Source organism: Cynara cardunculus (assembly GCF_001531365.2).
Source record: "Cynara cardunculus var. scolymus isolate 2C chromosome LG 1, CcrdV1, whole genome shotgun sequence".
Taxonomy (NCBI): Eukaryota; Viridiplantae; Streptophyta; class Magnoliopsida; order Asterales; family Asteraceae; genus Cynara; species Cynara cardunculus.
The window spans coordinates 18,652,981-18,675,132 of NC_037528.1; the positions used below are offsets into that span (position 1 = coordinate 18,652,981).

A 22,152-nucleotide genomic window follows, 5' to 3' on the forward strand; every position below is an offset into this window, starting at 1 on the left:
TTTTAATTATAATTTAATTTAGGTCTAGTAACAAAGAAATCTAATTTAGGTTTAATAATATAACTTTTTTATAAAGATAATAATTAAAATATTCTATTAAAACTCAATGTTTATCCTAATTATATTTTAAACTTTTTATATTTAAAATGAGATGTTTATCCCATATTTGAATATATTTATATGCAGTTTGTTACACGAATTCAAATATGAAACTTTAATAAGTTGTACTTATATATAATTTACTTGTAATCATAAATTTTAAGTAATATGTATCAATAAACAATACTTCATGCATCAAAAATGATTTTTAAATTTTTTTATCATATGCTTTATAATATAGTATAAATAAATAAATAAATAAATATATATATATATATATATATATATATAGTTTGTATTTCTCTCACTAAGTTGGCCCCCAACCTTAGAAATTTGGGTTACCAAATCCAGTTAGGAATTGGATAGTGATGTAATGAGAAGTAAAAATAAGGATTGAATCGTTAAAAAAAGGGTGCACTAACTATTTTGTCATACTCCCCAAAAGCATGCCTCCATTAACTATGCCTAAATTCCAAAACTAGTCTATCACTTATCAATATTTCTATTAGCCACCTCTTTTCAAAAAAATCTTTACAATCTAGTCCTTTTTTTATTTATTGAGAGATTCATTGTATTCCTTTTTATGTGCTATGTGATTTTTTTTTCATTTTAGGCCAAACTATAAACGTTACTAGCTCATTAGTCAACGGTGAATTTTTTTTTCATTTTAGACTTGTTTGTTATTTGTTTAGTATGACTCACAACTTATTCACTCAGTTGTACATGACTGTTTGATAATAGCTTAATAATATAAAAAGTGACTTATTCAATAAGCTTTTAAGGAGATTTTATGCAGAAATTCAAGTTTTTTTTTTCCAAACTTGTTCGTCTCAATTAAAAAAAACGCTACTTTTGTCCATGAAAAAACACTCACAAACAAAAAGTTTATCGGTCTATACAAATAGATTAATTTACATAAACAGTTTAATCAATACATGACTTATTGGAAAACTAATCTAACTAGTAGACACACTTAATGATCATCCACCAAGAAATACTCCATATAAATAGAATCAGGCACAACGTTAAATTCCAAAACCATATTAATTAACATATCCAAAATCAAAATCTAACATCGCGACGCTCTTTTAGTTTTGCTTTTGTGGTGTTGGTTTTTCCCCTACTATAACTTCGTTTCTTGTCGTATAACACAACCGAAGAGGTACACCGACTATGTTTGTTAAACCACAATGAGGAAAATTACAAGGCAGCGAAAGAACGACATTTGAAAAAATATTCCAAAAGAAGGTAAAAATTAAGAGATATTGAAAGTATAGGGACTGCATATAAGAAAATGGACATAGTTTAGGGCATGATTGTAGTTTACAGTACTCCATTTGACTAGAAAGAAAGTGAAGGGTTTCTGTTAAACTTACTTCTCCAACTGAAGTGACATGAGCAAGATGGGTGGTGTGGTTGGTGGTGGATGTTTTATTTTTTATTTTTTATTTTTTAGTTAATTATTAATTTATTAATGAAGGAAATTGGGTGATCATATGGACAAGTAGTAGGTTTAGTTCACCCACTAGTGTTACCATGACTCCATGCATATGACTTTCTCCAAATTATCCATGCAAAATATATAATTACCACAGATAACGACCAGTTTGGTTGTGATGAAGGTTCAAAATGACGTAAAACGTGGTGTAATAGTGAGATCAAGTCTCAAGCTTTATACGTCTTAACGAGAACGTGATGTTTTTCAAGCCGTGACATAAGACGACAAATTTTATGTCATATATAGAATTATATATATACATATATACACACACACACACACACATATATATATATATAAATATATATGTATCCTGTATTTATTTAATCAGATAATGATATTTAAAAAATTACATTCACATTAGAAGAAGATATAGGGCTTGCTTCTATTGGACCTGGAGTTGATCAAGGTACGACTGTGGGTCAAGCTGTAGAAGGTATCGTTAATGTGCCTTGGATGATCCACATCTCAAGGCCAGACGTCAATGAGCATCTCACTGAATCTGTTCCCGGGGGTACCCTAAAAAAAGAACCTTTGCTTTCCCATATATATTATTATTATTATAAAAATATTTTTTGATTAAATATTCAAAATAAAACTTATTAAGATAATTTTACAACTTCGTTTTAATCACAAGTCTATGATGTTTATGAATTCTTGAAACTATGAATGATGTGATTAGATAAAAGTGTAAAAAATACAAAAGTTTAAAAAAACTAATTTTTTTTTTGAAAAAGGTCATGTCTTGTAAAAAACACATCTCTTGGCATGCCCCAAGACGTCATGGCATGAGTCACACCTTACATAAATGCTATGAGCTTTTTCGTAACAGTGAAGACACGTCTTGCATCTATCATGACACGCCTTTTTAAACATTGTTTTGACAGACCAAAGATATTGCCACCAAAAAATGGTTGTAAACTGTAGACGTACGGCAAATAAAAATCTTTTATCTCTAAATCCTTGTCCATTAATTATGTGAAGAGACGTATCAAGAACAAAAGGAAAACATATATTAAATAAATTTATATTATATGAATTAATTATGTATTTTTCACATGATTGATGTAATAGAAAATGAAACAATAAACTTGAGGACAAGACATTTTTATTGCACAAACGTCATGGGAACTTTTACTTGTGGGCCTAAGATCACTTTAACCGTAATCGTAAGCCACAACAAAAAATCGATATAAAGGTTTATCGATTGTTGTTGGTCTAGACCATCCAAATTTAGGGATCGTTTACCAAACATTTATCCGGTAAATATTTATCGTTAAAATTAAATACTATCGTTTACTTACGGGTCAGATTTTAGTTCACCAAAAAACACATCATATGCAACAATTTACTCGGTAATCGCTAACATTGGTAATAGTTGTGCTCTCACTTGCCATGTAAGACTCTCGACACTTGTCTCACTCTTATTGAAGTAAGGTTTTTGGTCCTTGTTATATTCATCCGGTAAGATAATGTAACTTAGTAAGCGCTTAACTAGATAAACGTTTGGTAAAAGACCCCTTAATATATTGTTAAATTTTGTTTATATGATTTAATAAAAAAATATTTGGCTAATAGTTAAAATCTTAAAGTATTAATCAAAATTTATAAATGAATCAAAGTTAATTTAATCGATACTTTTATGATGATTGTTAATAAAAACGACTAATTTTGAATTAAAATATTTTCTCGAACAAAATTTGCATCTTTTGCGAAAATTCAACAATAATATGTTTTATATTTCATTTCTCCAATAAAAATGTACGACATCAATAAAATCATAGGATTATGTCATAAAAAGAGTAAAATCACGAAAACATATGAAATGTAACTAATACTAGTTGTACTAAAAAGTTGCTTATCAGCGATCTTAACTCGTCGTACACGGAATCAATTTCTAAGGACATAATGTGACTAAACATTTTATGACTCATTCAACGGCTGAAGCTAACAGGAGAGTACAGAATCAAACCCATGACTTGTCTTGTATTCAGACAAAGTCGTCTCGCTTTTTTACCAAATAAGCTAACGCAAAAGACGATTGTACTTAAAAGTATTGTTTAATAAAATTACAACCAAAATAAATATAGTAAGCTTTGAAAAGATGTCGCATTGTTGTTTAGAAAAGACATTTGTTTAAAAAAAGGAAATATTATTATTTAATTTAAAAACAAAAACAAAAGAGAAAACATAGACCGGTTGAACCGGAGCATCAATCTTTGACCGCTGAAAGCAGATCACAAGTCCACGCAGGTATCAATTGGACAATACCACGAATATATTCATCCTTTGAATTTAAAATAATATTTACAAGGAACAAAAACATGTATAATTTATACACATTTCATCAATTATTTTAAGAAAATATTTATATAATATTTAATTTTAAGTAATATGTAATTTATGTGGCATCAGGTTCATAAAATGAAATATTTTAGAATTAGCGTAATTTCACCGGGTCCATGTCGGAGACAGCGGGGCAGTCGTTTCCCAGTCCACTTCATTCAAAAAAGTGGATTTTTACCTAATACCTTCAATCCTGCCAAATCTTCTGATTCAATCAGTATTATCTCGTTCATGCTCCTCACCTTTGTTAACTAAGCTGGACACCCCCAAACAAAAAAGATTTCCTTCCCTTTCTTTATGACAGAGCAATTGAATGTTGTCACTCGCTCGTCCCTCTCTCATGAAAGATTGTCTCTCCTCTCCCGGCTTAAAGAGCAAAACAGTCCATCGTAGCGCTCCTTCCCCAGGTCGAACAAATCGGAGTCCGGTGTACTTGGATCTTCCTGTTGCTGCCTCAACCGTTGGCTCCTTCTCGTTCCTCACCCTCAGCTAGGAGTTGCCTGCCTCACCGATCAAATAGACGCGCTTCTTCCATTCCAGCTTTTTTCAAATAAAGGGCTAAGAACAATGTTCACCAACTCTTCCATAGTAATCATCCAGCCAGCTCAGGAAGAGGAGGAAAAGAAATAGCTTATGATGACCATCTATTTGAGGCTACTTCAGGGAGTTCCTCCAAACCAAATCCTACGACTAGCCCTTTGATTTCACCTGTTTCAGCTTGCACTTTATAAATAGCTTCGGCACAAAATAAGATTTCCAACGCCTCGGGAAACTGGTCGAGATAGATGACAGCGCCTAAACAAGACCAAGAACAAAGCCATAGCATCCTAGCTCTCCAACTGACTGTCTTACTCCAGCTTTCATTTCAACCAAATCCTACGACTAGGGACTTTCGTCTTTACTAAAAGCGTTCTATGAAGTCTTTTATTCGATCCGGGTATTCAATCTCGCCGCTGAGATAATTTAATCAACTTTGACCATGTATTTGATTAACAGAAATTAGAATGAAATATTTCAAATGGATCGGATTATATTTGTTTGGTTCATTAAATATAACTTTAGAATTGTAATAAAATTATATGAAATGACCAAAATACTCTACAGTAATAAAATTAATAATAATATTAATTAGTGGTTGTGGTGGCAACGGTGATGATAGTGGTGGAGGTATTGGTAACGGTGGCGACCACTAGGGTTGTAAATGAACCGAACGTTCAGCAAACCGTTCGACGGGAAGTTCGTTTATGTTCATTTATTTAATAAATAAATGAACATGAACAATTTTTTTTGTTCGTTTAGTTAAACGAACGAACATGAACAAGAGTCTCGTTTGTTCATTTATGTTCGTGAATGTTCATTCATTTACGTTCGTTTATATATTAAATTTAATATATAATCTTTTATTTATTTAGTTTGAATTCAAATAATATTTATTTAAGTTTTAACTATTTAGAATTTATTTAGATTTAAATTTTATAATCATTTTGCCTTATTTGAATATTTTACCTTTTCATTTTTCACTGTTCGTTTAGGTTTGTTCGTTTATGTTCGTTTAACCTATTCGTTTACGTTCGTTTAGCATGTTAACGAATGAACATAAACGGACACGAACACATCTGATTTCTAAACGAACGAACACGAACATGAACACAAAGATTTTTGTTCGTCTACCGTTCGTATTCATTCGTTTGTTCGGTTAAGTTAAACGAACGAACATGAACAAAATTTTGTTTGTGTTCGTTTGGTTCGTTTATAGCCCTAGTGACCACTGTAATATTATGATAGAATGAATTAAGATAAGGGGAAATATAGTTTTTATTAACATATAAGATTAAGTTGGAATTTTTTATTAAAATCCGATAATTTTATACAAAAATTAAAAAAAATAACCAAATACGTAAACCGCAATAAAATTGAAACATTAAAAAAATCTTAATTTTAAAAAACACGTTGAATGCTATTAACAATCTATGGAGAGAAAGGTCAAAATGGATTGAAGCCCATCACATCAATAGATTGAGAAGACACCAAACTAAAATGAAATACCCAAAACACCCTCGTATGCCAATTTCTCGTTTTGTTCGTTGATGGTTTAAACCAACATCCAAATAAAGCGTGAATTACGCCAATAATCACGCACGTGCATAAAATTTCTATTTTCCGATGAAGAATTAAAGACTAAAAATATCATTTATTGAAAAAAAAAACTTATAAATAGAAATCAGTAGCTTTAGATGTTTAAGATGATTATTAATTACCAAATAAATAAAATCCATCAAAAACAATGTTATTTGTTTATAAAATTAAATAGAAAATAAATATCACAAGTTTTAAATGGTTTCTTCAAAATAGCAAATAATAAATACATTTGATTAACCTTTTTCAAATTAAATATATTTGATATATTTAACATATGAACTTTCAGACAAAACATATAGTCTTTTTCTTATGTGGCACTCAATTTGTTTTCGCATGTATGTAAAACGCATATGCTCATACGTCTGTATAAAAATCGTCTTCTAACAAGGGATCATATTGGTTTGTGGTTGGATTAAGTTGGATTGGTCGTGATGAAACACACTTAGCTTGCATTATGTAACAAACAAACTAAAAAGGCGTTTGGTTGGTTTACTATCAAGTCCGATATGGATAAAGTTTTCTATATAAATTGAGAAGATTTTTGTTTGAAAGAGTTTTTTCATAGATGAAAAAGAACGTGATTTTTAATTAGAAGATGCATATTTGAAGGAAAAAAAAAGGTTTAACTTTCTACATAAAACCCCTATCTAGAAGCTTACTAAATGAGTGTAACAAACCTAAAAATCAAAAAGTTAAAGGTAGATATATTAAAGTGCCATAATGGTCCCAAAGTATGACAAGACAAAGATACATAATATATCTTAATAGTTTGGAGCGGGTAAACATCCATAACTGAAAATTATTTAAAAACTAAGGTAACTAAGCTTCGTCTTCTATTCAAGCCACATCTAGACCTTCTCACATCTTCCCTTTGCCCTTGGAAGAACTTTCTACAAACACTTGCCTGAAAATGGTTTAGATTTAAAAAGTGAGGGTTAGACCAAGAAGTCTATGAATTCCAGTAACATGCATAGAAAATCCGTTCATAACAGTAACAAGTCGTCGTAACGACCCAAGATATCCAAGTGTTTAATGAATTAAAACAACCGCATGCTTAGCACAGTGTCCATAGACCACTGTCACTCCATTGTGACGTCGTAATCAAGGCCCAAGAAGATGTTTACACACATTGTGCTCATAAAAGAATCCAAGACACATGGATTAAATACTCCCAACGGATTCCACTATCCAACGTACACTAATCCCACTATGCATGCTCAAACAAGTAACCACAAACATTATCACATGTGATAAACAATGCTTTAACGAGTAATCATTTAATGCCAAGTTATAAAGACCCTTAATCAGAGTCTTACAAACATTAGTAAATAATTCCACATTTAGAGAAGGAAAAGGGAACTCATTTGGTGCTCGACTCACCACCACACAGTCCTAGCGGCTACTAAAGCTCAAACCAGCACCTGAATTAAATGAGTTATAAGAGGTGTTAGACTATCCTATTTAACTCAATTTCCATCTAGTTTTACCCTTCTGGAATGCAATCTGGATCTCACATCAAATAGATAAGTGAACCAAACAGAACCACATGTGAAACAGTAGGCAGTGCCATGTGCACTGCAACCTAGGTCGCGTGCCAGGTCGCTCCTGGCACTGTTTGCACTGGTTCGTCCATTTCATGCATAGTTCTGAGTTTCACTATAAACTCACAATCAACAACCATTATCATGCTCAAATGATATCTAAAATCAATAATCTCAATTAAAAAACATTTCCATCCCATTCACTTAAACCACGGATCATACAACTCAAACTCATAATCAAAATCAATAATATATGCTCTATATTAGAAACCCTTATTTACGTTAATGAATTCATCAACAAAATGGCATTCTCATGATAAATCTCATGAAGAACATTAATCCAACCCTCAACACACAAAGAGATGATAATTTCAACTAAAATCCCTCAAAATGCAAAAGACTATGAACAAGAAATCAAAAACTCCATTAGAGGAGATTACTGGCTTGAAAGAGGAAGTTTACCTTATAGAAGAAAACTCCCTTTCACCCAATACCTTTGATTCTCCATGAATTTCCTCAAGAGAGCTTGATGTTCAATAAATTGTTTCCTGTGGTTCTGTTCCCCTTTTCCAAAAAAAAAAAAAAAAAGAGCTTGACGTTCTCCCAAAATTCCCCTACTTCCAATTCCCTCAAATGCAACTGATTCCAAATGAGCAAGGGAGGAGGGTTTACTCCATTTAATCTTCTATTTACAAAGTTAGCCCCTGAAAAGCAAGAAAGCTTACAACCACACCCCTGGACCTTTATAAGGTTTTAATTAGAGGGTTTAGGTTATTACTGTAAGTCAATTTTATATCATTAAACCACTACTAAACAATCATTTGTAGCTGGCCAAATAAGTTGTGAGTCTTATCAAGCTTATTAAGTTGCTAACAAACATGACATAAATAATGTCGAGACTTTTATTAGATATATTGGAAGGATGATGAAGCAAAGGTTCTAAGCTGGTGACTCCAATTTTCGTAGGACTGACTCCAGTCTCTTTATCAATAAATTTCATTTGGGCAAACTTCTTTTCTTTGAAGTTAGTCAGTCCCTCACCCCAATCAAGGTGAGGTTTAAGTTGCTCCCATGAGTTTAAATAGTCAGAAAGGGGATGAGAGTTACCGTTCGGCAAAACAATTAGGTTGGGGATGAGAAGTTGTGGTCTATTTGTGTTAGATTGACTGGTTTGAAGATGTTTGAAGAACTCAACCCAATAGTTGTGGCATAATGTTATCTTGTATCACTTAGCATGCAATTAACTTGAGTTGGGTGTTTTTAAAGTTGCATTAGGTCGGTTTTTTGGATTTTTGTGCACTTTTATAATCCAATGTGTATTAAAATAGTACATTATATTTATCATAAAAATTTATTACATAACTATCTTATAAAAACAATTGATTAAATTACATAAAAAGTCAAAAGAATTATATTTATCACTCAGATAATTTATTTAAAATATTTGTTAAACTGATTATTTATACTATACTATAAAACATTTGACAAAAACTCTTAAAAACCATTTTTTATGCACAAAGTATTGTTTATTAATGCATATTACTTAAAATTTAAGATTACAAGTAAGTTGTACGTAATTACAACTTATTAAAGCTCTAACTTTGAATTCGTATAACTAACTGCAAATAAACATAATTAAATACATGATAAACATTTCATTTTAAATATAAAAAATCTTAAATATAATTAGGATAATCATTGAGTTGTAACGGAATACTTAATGATTATCTTTATAAAAAATTATATTATTAAACCTAAATTAAATTACTTCGTTACGTTAAATTAAATTATAATAAAAAATTGAATTAAAGAAATTACAAAAAAATTAGAACTTTTAAATAGTTAATTTGATATTAATATTGATATTTTTTTTTCAAAATTTTATGATATTTTCAAATTTACATCTCATTCAAAAATAAAAACATTATTGTTTTCTTAAAACAACATAAAACTGTATTATATTGACATATATAAAAAATAAAATAAAATATTAAAATCAAGATATGTCTCGATGTTTTCGCACGAGTACCTTTCTAATTATAAAAATTATGCAATGTGTGTTGATGATTGTTAACACTTAAAACATTAAATGAAATTAAAAATACTAACTCCATATGTAACATTGAATTTGGTGAAAATGGCGCCGAGAAAGAGTTGGGGGAAAGCACATTATAATTATATTATCCTTTTTTAATTGGAGAATGTGTATAAATATGGAAACCATATTCACCCCCAATTTCCACCTTTCCAAGCATAATTCCCTCTCAAGATATCCCTTCGACCAATGTTTTCCAATTTCAACTTCTGAACTTTTCACCGGAACCCTATAATTTAACCACCCCCCCTTCACTCCAGATGAACGGTGGCTCACTTCCTTCGATTTTCGTTTTTCTTTTTATGCGTTTTTTTGTAGTTTATGAGAGATTTTAAATTTAATCGCATATTGTAATTGTAGATTCTCAAAACAATCAGAAGATTATAGAGATCGAAGATGATGATGATCACGGGGAGCAAGAATCTCCCAGAGGCGTCTTGGAAATCCCCGTCTCTGGTTCGGATTCCGACAACCACAGCAGCCTAAGCCGGAGCCTGAGCAGCCGTGGCTCGTCTTTTAACGACAAATCTCCTGCAACCGAGTGCGGTGGAGAAGAGGAGGAGGGTGGCGGCAGAGCAGCGGGTCAGTCGTTGCAGTGGAGAAATTTGGTGGATACTTTAAAACGGAAGTCCTTGAAGAAGTTTTCGACGGTGCCGTTGCTAGCCGGTTATGGGTTCTCGAGGAAGAGTTTGATGAAGAAATTAGGTCGGAATCATGGGAAGGAGGAGACGGTGGAAGGCAATTGGGCGGTTCCGAAACCGTCGTGGCGGAATTTCACGTTAGAAGAACTTGCGGCGGCGACGGACGGCTTCAGCACCGGTAAGACCGCAACTGTTCGTCTTCCCCGTTGTTGTTTTTCCATAACCGTTTAAAATAATATTTTTATTCCCACATTAAAATTGTATATATCAATCATGTTAAAACAGGAAGTTCAAACATCTACATGATTTATTTCTAAAATAATTTAAATATAATAAATGTCTTACTTTTTTAATTTATAAGATATATTACTCTAAAAATACAACATTTTTTTAGTAAGTTTTTTTATATATAATATTTATATATGACTCATGCAACAAATAAAGAAAAAAGGTCAAATGTTACGATACCGTTTAGTTAAAAGGTTTTTTGATAACTATTTTTATAGTTCATAGGTACTATTGTCCTTTTTTTATTTATAAAAAGATGCTTTAAACATGTCATTTATTTGAAATATTTTTTGCAATTAGTTTTTTAGTTGTATATCCAAACATTCAAAAATGCTTATAACGATATCATACCAAATTAAATTAATAAATTATTTTTATAAACAATCCTAAAAACCTCCTATGTAATTTGGAAACAAAAGAATAAGTCAAACAATGGGATTTATTAAGTTGACCGTAAGATTGTCCAACTACAATTGTCGGGTCTATGAATAACTCTTTTTGGATTATGAAGTTTCTATTTTATATTCTTTTGTGTGGCAATTAATTTCCATGTAAATCTGTAAAATATTTTTTTAATAATATAAAATTGTAAAATATTTTTTCATCCAAAAAGAGGACTTAATCATTCAGAATGAGAAAATTTAATGATTTTTTAATAAAAAAATAGTTCATGAATTTAATAATTCAGATAATTTATTGAGTTTTTTTCAACTTTTTCTATATATTAATAACAAAACATATTAAATTAAGTAAAATGAAATATAAGCATAAAGAAACCTGAACCAAGAAGAGGATGTGAAACGAACCTAATTTGTCTAACATTCCTCCACCCACGAGTCACGAGGGATGCATTCCCAAACCTGTTTTTACCAAACATCCATATTAATTAAATATTTAAATTCATATCCTATATTTTGTTTTTAAATTTAAAGGATCATTGTATTTTCATCTAATTATAATAATATCTATAAATGATTAGTTTAATATTTAAAGTTGAAAGAAAGTGAAATGACAAAAACAAAATTAGTTCAGCAAAATTTTATTAGCACTTACGAATTCACGTGAGACCGGTCTATTTTTGTGGAATCATAAAAATAACTTCGAAACTTCACATTAAAATACTGTAATTTCACAAGAACATGAATTTTTATGTGATTTCATAACTTACAAGAACAATCTGGTCTCATAATTTTAATAATACTTTTATATATTTATTAGTGGTTTTAAAAAATATTGGGATGGAGATGTTTATTAATGAGGTTATTGTGTCGTGTCTGAATCACATATCTTGGACGTGGCTTGTGAGGCCAGATATTCCTGAAACATCGGTCTACCAACACCGTTTGCTTTGACTTGTCTGGGTCAAATCATAAAGCAACTTAAATTCATTTTTTATTTTATTTATTAATAATTTTCAGGAATAAAATGTGATAATATATATTGGATAATTTTTCAAATGATGTTGTAGGTAATTTGGTTGGACAAGGCGGGCACGCGGATGTGTACAAAGGATGCTTACCCGACGGCCAAATTGTGGCCGTCAAGAGGATAACAAAAAAAGAAAAGAAAGACGAGGATCGGGTCGGGGATTTCTTATCGGAGCTCGGGATCATCGCTCACATTAACCATCCGAATGCGGCTAGGTTGATCGGCTTTAGCTCTGATTCCGATTTGCACCTTGTCCTCCAATTCGCACCTCATGGCAGCCTTGCAACTTTACTACATAGTAACTACATTTTCCATTTATCATTCGTACATGGGTCCCTCGGCTCTTTTGGAGAGTAATTTAATCTCACAAAGCTAATCGACTCTTTTTGTGTTGATCCTATCGATATGGACATGTATGTCTTTTGTACAGATCGTGAAGAAAGATTAGAATGGGCGTTAAGGTTTAAGGTGGCGATCGGTGTGGCCCAAGGCTTGCAATATCTCCATTGTGAATGTCATAGGCGCATAATTCATCGGGATATCACAGCTTCAAACATTTTGTTGATGGAAGACTATCAACCTCAGGTAATTAATTAGTCTTCCTCTTCCTCTTTTTTCTACATCTTATTGTTTATGCACCGTTAACACCTCATTGGATCGTCAAATTTGTGCAGATATCTGATTTCGGGCTGGCGAAATGGCTCCCAGACAAATGGGTTCACCATGTTGTTTCCCCCATCGAAGGGACTTTTGGGTATGTTGTACCTTTATACCATTCGCTGGTTTCGGTTTTTCTTCTTGTACTAGTTGTTGTTGGTATTGCGTTTTCATGTACATATTGCTTAATTGCATATGTTAGACAGTTAGAGTCCCACATCGGCTAGACTTTGACCAATTCTCCTCCCTCTCTCTCTCTCTCTCTCTCTCTATATATATATATATATATTGAAACCTGTTCTTTTCTCAAGAGCTCGTTTGGAAATCAATATGACGGTTTCATATATTCTCACATGTTTAATAAAATGGCATGTCTCAGGTACATGTCACCTGAATATTTCATGCATGGAATTGTTCATGAGAAGATCGATGTATTTTCTTTTGGTGTTCTTTTGCTTGAGCTTATTACTGGCCGTCGTGCTGTTGATTCATGTCGACAAAGCCTTGTTATCTGGGTATGTCTTATTCTCGTTATCAAGATTCAATTATTCGACTACGAAATTAAATTTTGTTAATTTGTCCAGGCAAAGCCACTTCTGGAGCAAAGTAACATGAAAGAGCTCGTGGATCCTCGTTTAGAAGATGATTATGAAAGGATCGAACTCAAGCGTGCAATGTCCGCAGCTTCAGCATGCATTCATCACTTGCCGAACATGCGCCCAAACATGAAAAGGGTAATAATTTCTTTGTCGGTGTCTATCCTTTACTATATATTTGTTGAAACCTCCATTCTCTCCTCGATTGCTCTTTTACTGGGGTTTTACATGTTCTCATATGGTATCAAAGTCAAGGTCTATCATTTTAGGGACTTGACACCAAAGGACATACTGTGTTTATCTAGCTCCTTCTCGACACTCAAGACCAATTTGTGCTCATCTAGCCTCCATTAAAGAGGGAGTACCGTTGGTAGCCCACACCTATTAGAATCACTGTCAAACCCATGCTGCAGAGGGCGGGTTAACCGACCCCGGGCAACCCTCTAAAAATACAAATTTACCTTTTAAAAAGAGGTACTTTACATCTTTTTACAGCTCCCGCCCCCACTGGAATCTGAAAAATTCTTGGATCCGCCACTTCCTAACTTGGACCATTTATCTTTATATCCATCGAAGCTTCCAAAATGGTTCTTTTGGAGAGTAACCTGATCGGGATCTACATATTCTCAGTTTGAAATGGCAAAGAACCCATTTCTCCAAATTAAGGTACCATTTGGTACGTGGACATGATTGGACTGGACATGACAGAACTGAATTGTCTGTTTGGTGTTTGGTACGACTAAGAACGCATATGATATGACTAAATTTGTTTGGTCATCATAGATATCATATAATAATTATAAATGACATAAATCAAGTAAATATTTAAATAATTTGATTATTTAAACATCTTCACACAATTCTCATATGCATACATATATAATAGTACCAAGTTTGAATGGAAAAACTGATGGTGGTTCATAAAAACTTTGTTTTTATTAATAGAAAAACTATGTTGTATTTGATATGGAAGATCCTTATGAGTCAGCCAAGGTGTGGTGGAGCTTGTAGCGACAATGGTGATGGCGGTAGAGGCGGTGATGGCTAGTGGCCGATGGTGATTATAGAGGACGTGAAGATGGTGGACCGTGGTGGTAGTGGCGGCCGGTAGTGGTGGAGGTGGTTGACGGTGGTAGTGGTGTTGGCAATGGGCGGTTGTGGTCAGTGGTGGAAGTGGCCAACAATGGACACTGATGGGTGATGGTACCATTAAAACAAATAGCATATTAAAAAAAATTATCATCCGAGGGTATATTAGTAATTTTTAGTTCATGCCCATCTTTCCACCTATTTTGGTGAAACAACAAAGGTCTATTTTTCTCCTACCCAATCCTGGTCCAGCGGTCCTTGCCCCTATCCCATGTCGCGACAAATGTTAAACATTAAACTTTTGTTCTATCCCATGTCATGCCAAACGTTGGAGAATGAGTTTTGTCATGTCTGTTCCATACACCAAACACAGCCAACTACTGAATGTATTCTGATTGTGAGGCATGGCACAGGTTGTACAGATACTGAAGGGAGAGAGCCCGGCAGCGGAATTGAAACCGAAAACAAGCGGAGGGAGAGCATTGATTGTAGACGCATGCGATTTGGAGGATTACACTTGTACAAAGTACCTAAAAGACCTCAATCGGCACATGGAACTTGTAATGGAGTGATGGTTTACTAACTCAGAAGAAAAGAGTCTTTTTGGTCGTCTTTTTGGTGGTGGTTGTGGTTGTGGTTGTGTGTGTGTGTTTGTATATGGTTGGTTGATGGGAGTGGTGGTGGGATTTGAAGATTGGCTGATGAAACCTTTTTTAAGTTTTAGGCCACATCTTTTAGCTGTTGGTTTAGGAATTAGATGGGGGGGGGGGGGGGGGGGTCTTGTGGGAACAAAAAGTTGTAAAGCTCCTTAATTATCATCTAATTATATTTGGTCCCTCTTTTCTTTTTATTTTATTTCTTATCATCTTCGTATTTTTATACAGACCATAAAATATAAGTTACAAATTGAAAAAACTGGCCCAAAAACTAATTGGAGCCACTAATTTTGTTATTGGGTACGGAAATGATTTTGGCAGAGGGTCGCTCGTTTCCTGATATAAATAATAATCGTCTCAATGTAAGATGATATGATATCAATAAGAAATGATGTGAAAAAGGTGACATATTTAGGGGCTGTGTTTATTAAACACTTATTCGGGTAAGCGTCTAGCCGCTTACCATGTCATATTACCTCACTGGATAAATATGGTAAGTATTAAGAATCTTACCCGATAAGAGCGAGACAAGAACCATGAGTCTTACCCGGTAAGTGAGGGTGATCGACTCTTACCACGATAAGCACTTACCGGGTGAATTGTTGCATACAATGTTGTTTTGATGAACTAAAATCTTATCCGGTAATTAGTTAATAGTGTTAAATTTTACTACTAAGCACTTATCCGGTAAATGTTTGGTAAATGACCCCTTACTAAATTATAAAGCATTTGCTAAACGTCCTCTTATTATTGAATAATCACTTAAAATGACATCTTAGCGGGCCTATTCAATTTTAGTGTCCACCTGCACCAACGTCTACACAAAGGATTGTGTATAGGCAATATTGAAGTTGTCCTTTCCAGTACTATAGTTTCTATCATTTTTGCAGCTTTTGTTGTTATCAAATTACCAAGTACGTAGGCTTTGCATAGAATTTCTCAAATATTGATGTCTGAACTCTAAAAATAAAATAACTGAATTTGGTAGACACATTTTAATAGATCAAGAGCATCTCCAACAAATTCTTCAAAGTATAGATTTTGTGAAAACTTTTTCTTAAAATGAGAGTTGCAAAGAAGGTGAAATTCTCCAAATTTGAAGAAGGCACACCAAAAATAATTATTTAGGAAAGAAAAATTAAATTTTATTTTTGTAATCTTGAAATTAAATGTTTATAAAAGATTAATAATATTTTATTAATTATATTGAATATTTTAATAATATAATTAATTTAAAATAATGATTTTTCTTTGAAAATTTTAAGAGAATTTGTTAGAGATATTCTCAAATCATTTATTTATTTAATATTATTTGAACTAAAAAGGGAGTACCTCTTATTTTTTTAAATTTAAATAATAGTATAGTTTTTTAAAACAACTCATCACCAAACTGTATGTACAAACTAGAAGAATATTTACATAATGCAGTAAAATAAATTTTTATTTTAATGTTTAGATTTTATTACTTGTCTCTATCAATATAATATGATTTTATGTGGTTTTGAGAAAGTAATAATGTTTTTATTTTTAAATAAAATATAAATTTGAAGATAGTACAAAAAAAAATTTAAAAATTAAAATCGATACTAGTATTAAATTATATATTTTATAGATTTCGTTTTTATTGTATATCTTCTATAATTCAATTTTTTTGTGTAATTTCTTTAATTCAATTTTTTATTATAATTTAATTTAGATATAATAATAAAATAATTTATTTTTAGTTTAATAATGTAATTTTTATTAAAGATAATAACTAAATATTCGATTAGAAATTCTATGATTATCTTAATTATATTTTAGATTTTTTATATTTAAAATAAAATTTTATCTTGTATTTAATTATGTTTATCTACAGTTAGTTACACGAATTTAAAAATGAAACTTTAATAAGTTATGCAAAATCACTTGTAATATCGAATTTTAAGTAATATTCATCAATAAACAGTATAAAAAATAATTTTTAAGAGTTTTTGTCAAATGTTTTATAATATAGTATAGATAAGTACAAAACCCAAAGAAATCCGAGCTGAGCTGAGCTGAGTTGAGCCACAAAGCCTAAGCTTAATTCCACCAACAAAGCCCGATGAAACCGTTTTCATCCCCAAAACCTGGCTCAGCCACCCGGACATTTTTTTTCTGAAAGACGGGGCCTTATACATCTTTTGCTAGAAATGGACCACCCACATTTGCTCGCCAACTTTGCGAACATGGATACAGAAACGAGTATGATCAAGAAGCAACGATGGTCCAATAACGGAATCAGACGGAACCATAAATTTCTAGTTCCTTGCTTAATTAAGACCTGTATATTAAAACTTATATCCCCTACCATACTCTATTACTTGCACTAATACTTAAACCACTAAGCTACATCAGTCAGCACATGAAGGTCAGCATTCAGAGATTATAAAAGAAGATACTATCCCATAACATAACACTAGCCTAAACCTATTTTTTTAATACGTCTGGTTAGGCCAAACGAAGAACTCAGCTGAAGGTGCCACTAAACCCATCGCACCAGAGGTTTCAACTGTACCACCATTGCCGCCACCCGACTGGAGATGCTGGAACAAACTCTGATGATGATACATTGGTGTTGAATTTGGATCAAATGACAAACCGTACACTGGCGGCACCGCACCAAAGCTTATGCTGCTTCCACTGTTGCTGCTGCTGTATGGAGGTAGTTGGTGGTGGTTACTGATTAGGGGAGGTTTTTGCTCCACCTCGGAAGAGACTTTCAGGCGCTTTGCAGATCCGCCAACGGGGAGAGAGCTGCTGGAAATTGCCTCCACGTCATACCGACTCATCTCGAAGTTTGTTACAGCATTGACGCCTCGGAACTTTATTGCTGCTATATCATAAGCCTCCGCAGCTTCCTCCTCGGTGGCTGCAACAGCATCGCACGTCAAACAAAATTCTTACAAGATATTCTAGAAAACCACTTTACTCTCCATTGAACAAATCGCCACCGTTACAACAAAATCGACTTTATAGCACACTAAATATGTCTAAACGTCCTTTTAAAGGACTTACAAATATAGGCGTTCCAATAGAATGTGTGGTGGCATAACAATAAGTTTTTATGTCACTTTTGAAATAAGGTATCCTACTAGATTTTTCTAAACCGCACTTTTCTACATGACACTTGTTTTTATAAGACATTTTTTCGAATAATATCATGTAACAAGACTAACAGGACACTTTATTTCAAAATTTGTTCCAAGAAACTTGTTATGATGCAAATTGTTAACACATTTACATGCATAATAGTTGGTCCTCTAAACTCAAGTCCTATTAAGCAAACTATTAGGAGACTCATAAACGTACTATAAAACTGATTTTGTTGTAGTGCATTGAGATTATAGCTTACCGAAAGTCCCGAGGTAAAGATCTTTGTTACCAGCAACACGGCCTATCCTAGCTTGCCAGCGGCCTTGTTGGTGATGCCTCGTCACCCCACGGTAGATTGAGGCTCCCCTCGAGAAGCCACTGCTTTTCCTGTGCAGAACATAAATAAAGAACATCTCAGAAAACCTCGTTAGAACAGTTCAACCATTAACGCTTGTTAGATGAAGATTTCGACATAGCATTCACAAGATAAATGATCAGAAACTCGAACCTTCTTAGCGACGCAATGAACTCTTGCTTAGTTGCATGTTTCATGTCTTCCAATTCTTGTGCATAATTTGCAACCTGAAGCAAATTAAAAACCAAATACACCATAATTCCTTTGTTAGTTTTCTAAAGAAATTCACGAACGCCAAGCAAACAACAAAACGTTTACCGGAAAGTTTGTAGTGGCGGTGGGACCCCAGTACTTGAGAGCGGCCAAATCGTACGCTCTTGCAGCCTTGTCCTCCTTGTCATAACCACCTGATCATTCACTTAAACCCCGTTACAATCATCATCCAAAACTTTGCCAACTCATTAAACAACGATAATACATACAAACAAAAAGAAAACGAAAAGAATAATCCACTCACCCAAGTACACTGCAAATCAGAAAATCGAGTGTCGGGCGACAGCAATCCATGCAAAATAACCAGTAAAAGAACATCAACATTAGCTTACATCAGTGGTCCAAGATAAGAGCACCAAACTACTTTCAGATAAAGCAAAAGGTGAGCCATCCAACAAGATGAAAACCTCCGTATATTAAAATCAAACCAAACCAACCCAGTAAATCTCGCACGCACACGGATGGTAAGATGTACGCAAATTATACCTCTAAACCGAGGAGTCAGGAGTAGAAACGCCATGAAAGCTAATACTGTATCTAATGCAACAATTATTGTAACTTAACAATATTTATGTGGCCATTTTGAAAAAAAGGGGGGTTTGACTTGGTCAAACTAATGAAGAATTGGGAGGGGGGGTAAAAGAGGAAAGAAAAAGCAAAAGTGAAAAGCAAAGGCAATGTAATGTACGAAAGCACAGAGAAGAGCAGGCACACTAAGTAGTAGGATTCAGAGACTAGGTATGCGATTGTAGTTTGGAATTGATGGGTAGATTTGGAGAGAGAAATAAAATACAGGGGGGTAATATGTAAAATCCAGCGGACAAAATTGTGCCAATTTGGGGAAAAATGGCAGCCTATCTATCAGAAATTCAAACCCATAGATACATACAGAAAGTACAAGAATTAGTACATTTACGAACATCAATCAATCATCACCAAGAACAAACTTCTGATGGATTTGAAATCCATGATCATAATCTCAAATCTTTTTGTAAAACGGTCAAATCTAACACCAATGTACAACTCTCAATGCACAAATATCTGGTTCAAAACGAACAAATGTACGCAGACCTGACATCTATCTACCGTTCGTTCTTCATACAATATATGGAGTGGAGTTAAGGGTGTAGGTACCTTGACGTCCCTTCCTTGCTTGGCCTTCCCTTCTACAGCTATTATCCCAAAGATGCGCTTCGTATCTTCCAGTCCACCTGTGCCTGTAAATGTACAAGTTTTAATGCATGATGTACAAATGATTTGAAAACCCTTTTTACCAATAACTTTGCATACCTAGTAACACCTCTGTAGATTGAAGTTCTTTGTCCAAAAGTATCCGCAATCTTCTTACAATTATTCTGATCACCGGAATCCACAGCTACAATAGCTTTCTGATTAGATACCTGATGGGTGGCGCCGCCACTGCTGCTCGTGGTGATGCCTAGTGACAAAGCATTCATTGGACACTGTACATACGCCAACTCGCTACCCGACTCAATCGACTGCCCGGCAAACTCGGTTAGATGCGTGGCTGAGTCGTCCACCTCCGACCCCGAGTTTGTTGAGAACGTTTGGAACCCGGCGGTGCCGGTGATGCCATTGAGATCTTGTTGGTCGGAGAAGTAGACGGAGCTGCTTCCGTCATACAAATGGGTTAACGATGATGAGTCCTGGGTTTCCGTTTGTGACCCATCGGTGTAACGAAAAGATTGCATAGAGTGGGCGGTGGTGGTGGTGTCGCCGCCGAGAAAGTCTTCCAGCTTGGGAGCTTGTTGCTGGTTGATATGGGATTCCATGAAGCTTCGGAAAAGCGGTGAATCGCCACCGTCTTTGACATCCCCATGACTGTTGCTGTTGTCTCCTGTATACATCGTTGAAGTCTTTCCACCGTTGGCCCAACCTGCACCGCCGGAAAACCGACGACTCGTTAGTTCAACACATGCAAATCAACAAAGAGACATATAAATACAAAATACAAATATGTTCCCCATGAAACTCAGTATCATTTTCTCCGAAATTACATCATCAGCTATTTATTTCACCAAACTTGAACAAAAAAAATCGTCTTTTCCTCAACAACTTCCCTTCTTTTTCCGACATTAGAACTGAAATCATGGAAATATTTTTTTCAAAATAATGAAGTAAAAGAAGAACAGATTCGAGTTGGGTTTTGATTGTTGAGACTGTAAAACATACGATTGATTCATAATCGAGCACAGAATGCAATAACAGATCGATCAGTAACATGTAACGAAAAGATACCATTTGCATAGATATTATCGTTGAAGTAATACTGGTGAGGTGGCTGAGAGGTTGAAGAAGTGAACATCTCCATTGGTGATAGCGAAAACGATAGCCAGTTATTCTCCGGAGCCATTTGTGATGGGTGTTTATCGACGGAAGTTGGAGGAAGGAGAAATATGATCCATTATGTGTACGAGTGTTGATTGGTGTTGAAGAAAGCAGGGCACATGCAGAAGCTAGGTTTCCGGCACCGGCAAAGGCAAGAGAGTGCTAGAGAGAGAGAGAGGGGGTAGGGAGAGGTGGAGGTATATAATGGGATGAGAGAGTCGGTTTCATCTGCCACACCGGCGGAAAACCAGAGGGAAAAAACAAAACATTGTCTCTTCGGTTTCATTTAATATTATATTTACTCTATTTTTATCTTTGACTCAACTACATTTTTAGCTTTTCTTTTATTAATATTATTTTTAGCGGTGTTAAAATTGTTTTTTGGATTTATAAAATCAATCAAATTAAATTAAATCGGATCGTTTTCTACACCATAGATGATTTAACGGTACGGTATAATTTACATTATCTTATAAATCAGATTTATTAAAAGTCTTAAAAACAATTTATAATGCATTAAGTATTAATATTTTATGCATTCAGTCTTAAAATCTCTTAATTTACAAGTAAAATAACATATAGTACAAGTTACCAATGTACATTATTATCTTTTATTTTCATGTTCCCAAAATACTTTTGATACATTTCATTCATGTCTTCACCTTCTCATACCTCTATGTCTTCTCGTCATCAATGTGAGATTCAAACTGATATTTACCATGAGTTATTAAAAGTTCTCTCATTTAATTGCTCTAGAACTCTTCATCTCGTTCTCGATCTCTTGATTCTTTGCTCTTGGTGTAAATCAAACATATTTATGGAGTCGTTTAAATATGTTGGATTTTAAATGTTTGGATTTTAAACTGTCATACAATTTTTTTCATCGATAGACTGTAATTGAAACCATAACTCTTATTTATTTAAATTGTATTAATATGTAAAGATCAAGTGTAACTTATATCATCGTTAAATTTTATCAAATAAA

At 33.6% G+C, this 22,152-nt stretch overlaps 2 protein-coding genes across 2 annotated transcripts; one reads left to right on the top strand and one right to left on the bottom strand.

The window, feature by feature from the left end:
- Positions 1-9,901: 9,901 nt before the first annotated feature.
- Positions 9,902-15,127, top strand: LOC112524875 (receptor-like cytosolic serine/threonine-protein kinase RBK1). The gene is made up of 8 exons (XM_025134819.1): positions 9,902-9,985; positions 10,079-10,537; positions 12,116-12,373; positions 12,506-12,660; positions 12,750-12,829; positions 13,112-13,247; positions 13,317-13,466; positions 14,831-15,127. The coding sequence occupies exons 1-8, from the start codon at positions 9,979-9,981 to the stop codon at positions 14,987-14,989; spliced, it is 1,404 nt and encodes a 467-aa protein (XP_024990587.1). The 5' UTR covers positions 9,902-9,978; the 3' UTR covers positions 14,990-15,127.
- Positions 15,128-17,249: 2,122 nt separating this feature from the next.
- Positions 17,250-21,317, bottom strand: LOC112507355 (AP2-like ethylene-responsive transcription factor AIL6). Its single transcript, XM_025111913.1, has 8 exons — positions 21,078-21,317; positions 20,109-20,715; positions 19,953-20,035; positions 19,063-19,071; positions 18,864-18,952; positions 18,699-18,772; positions 18,450-18,577; positions 17,250-17,966 (listed from the first exon to the last, which is right to left on the bottom strand). The coding sequence occupies exons 1-8, from the start codon at positions 21,190-21,192 to the stop codon at positions 17,533-17,535; spliced, it is 1,539 nt and encodes a 512-aa protein (XP_024967681.1). The 5' UTR covers positions 21,193-21,317; the 3' UTR covers positions 17,250-17,532.
- Positions 21,318-22,152: the final 835 nt, after the last annotated feature.

Coding starts and splice junctions, on each gene's coding strand:
- LOC112524875 (XM_025134819.1), top strand. Junction 12,374..12,505: donor CCTTGCAACTTTACTACATA/GTAACTACATTT, acceptor TCTTTTGTACAG/ATCGTGAAGAAAGATTAGAA. Junction 12,661..12,749: donor TGGAAGACTATCAACCTCAG/GTAATTAATTAG, acceptor AAATTTGTGCAG/ATATCTGATTTCGGGCTGGC.
- LOC112507355 (XM_025111913.1), bottom strand. CDS start 21,192: ATGGCTCCGGAGAATAACTGGCTATCGTTTTCGCTATCACCAATGGAG. Junction 20,716..21,077: donor CGATAATATCTATGCAAATG/GTATCTTTTCGT, acceptor CCGGCGGTGCAG/GTTGGGCCAACGGTGGAAAG. Junction 17,967..18,449: donor TCTTTACCTCGGGACTTTCG/GTAAGCTATAAT, acceptor ATGCTGTTGCAG/CCACCGAGGAGGAAGCTGCG.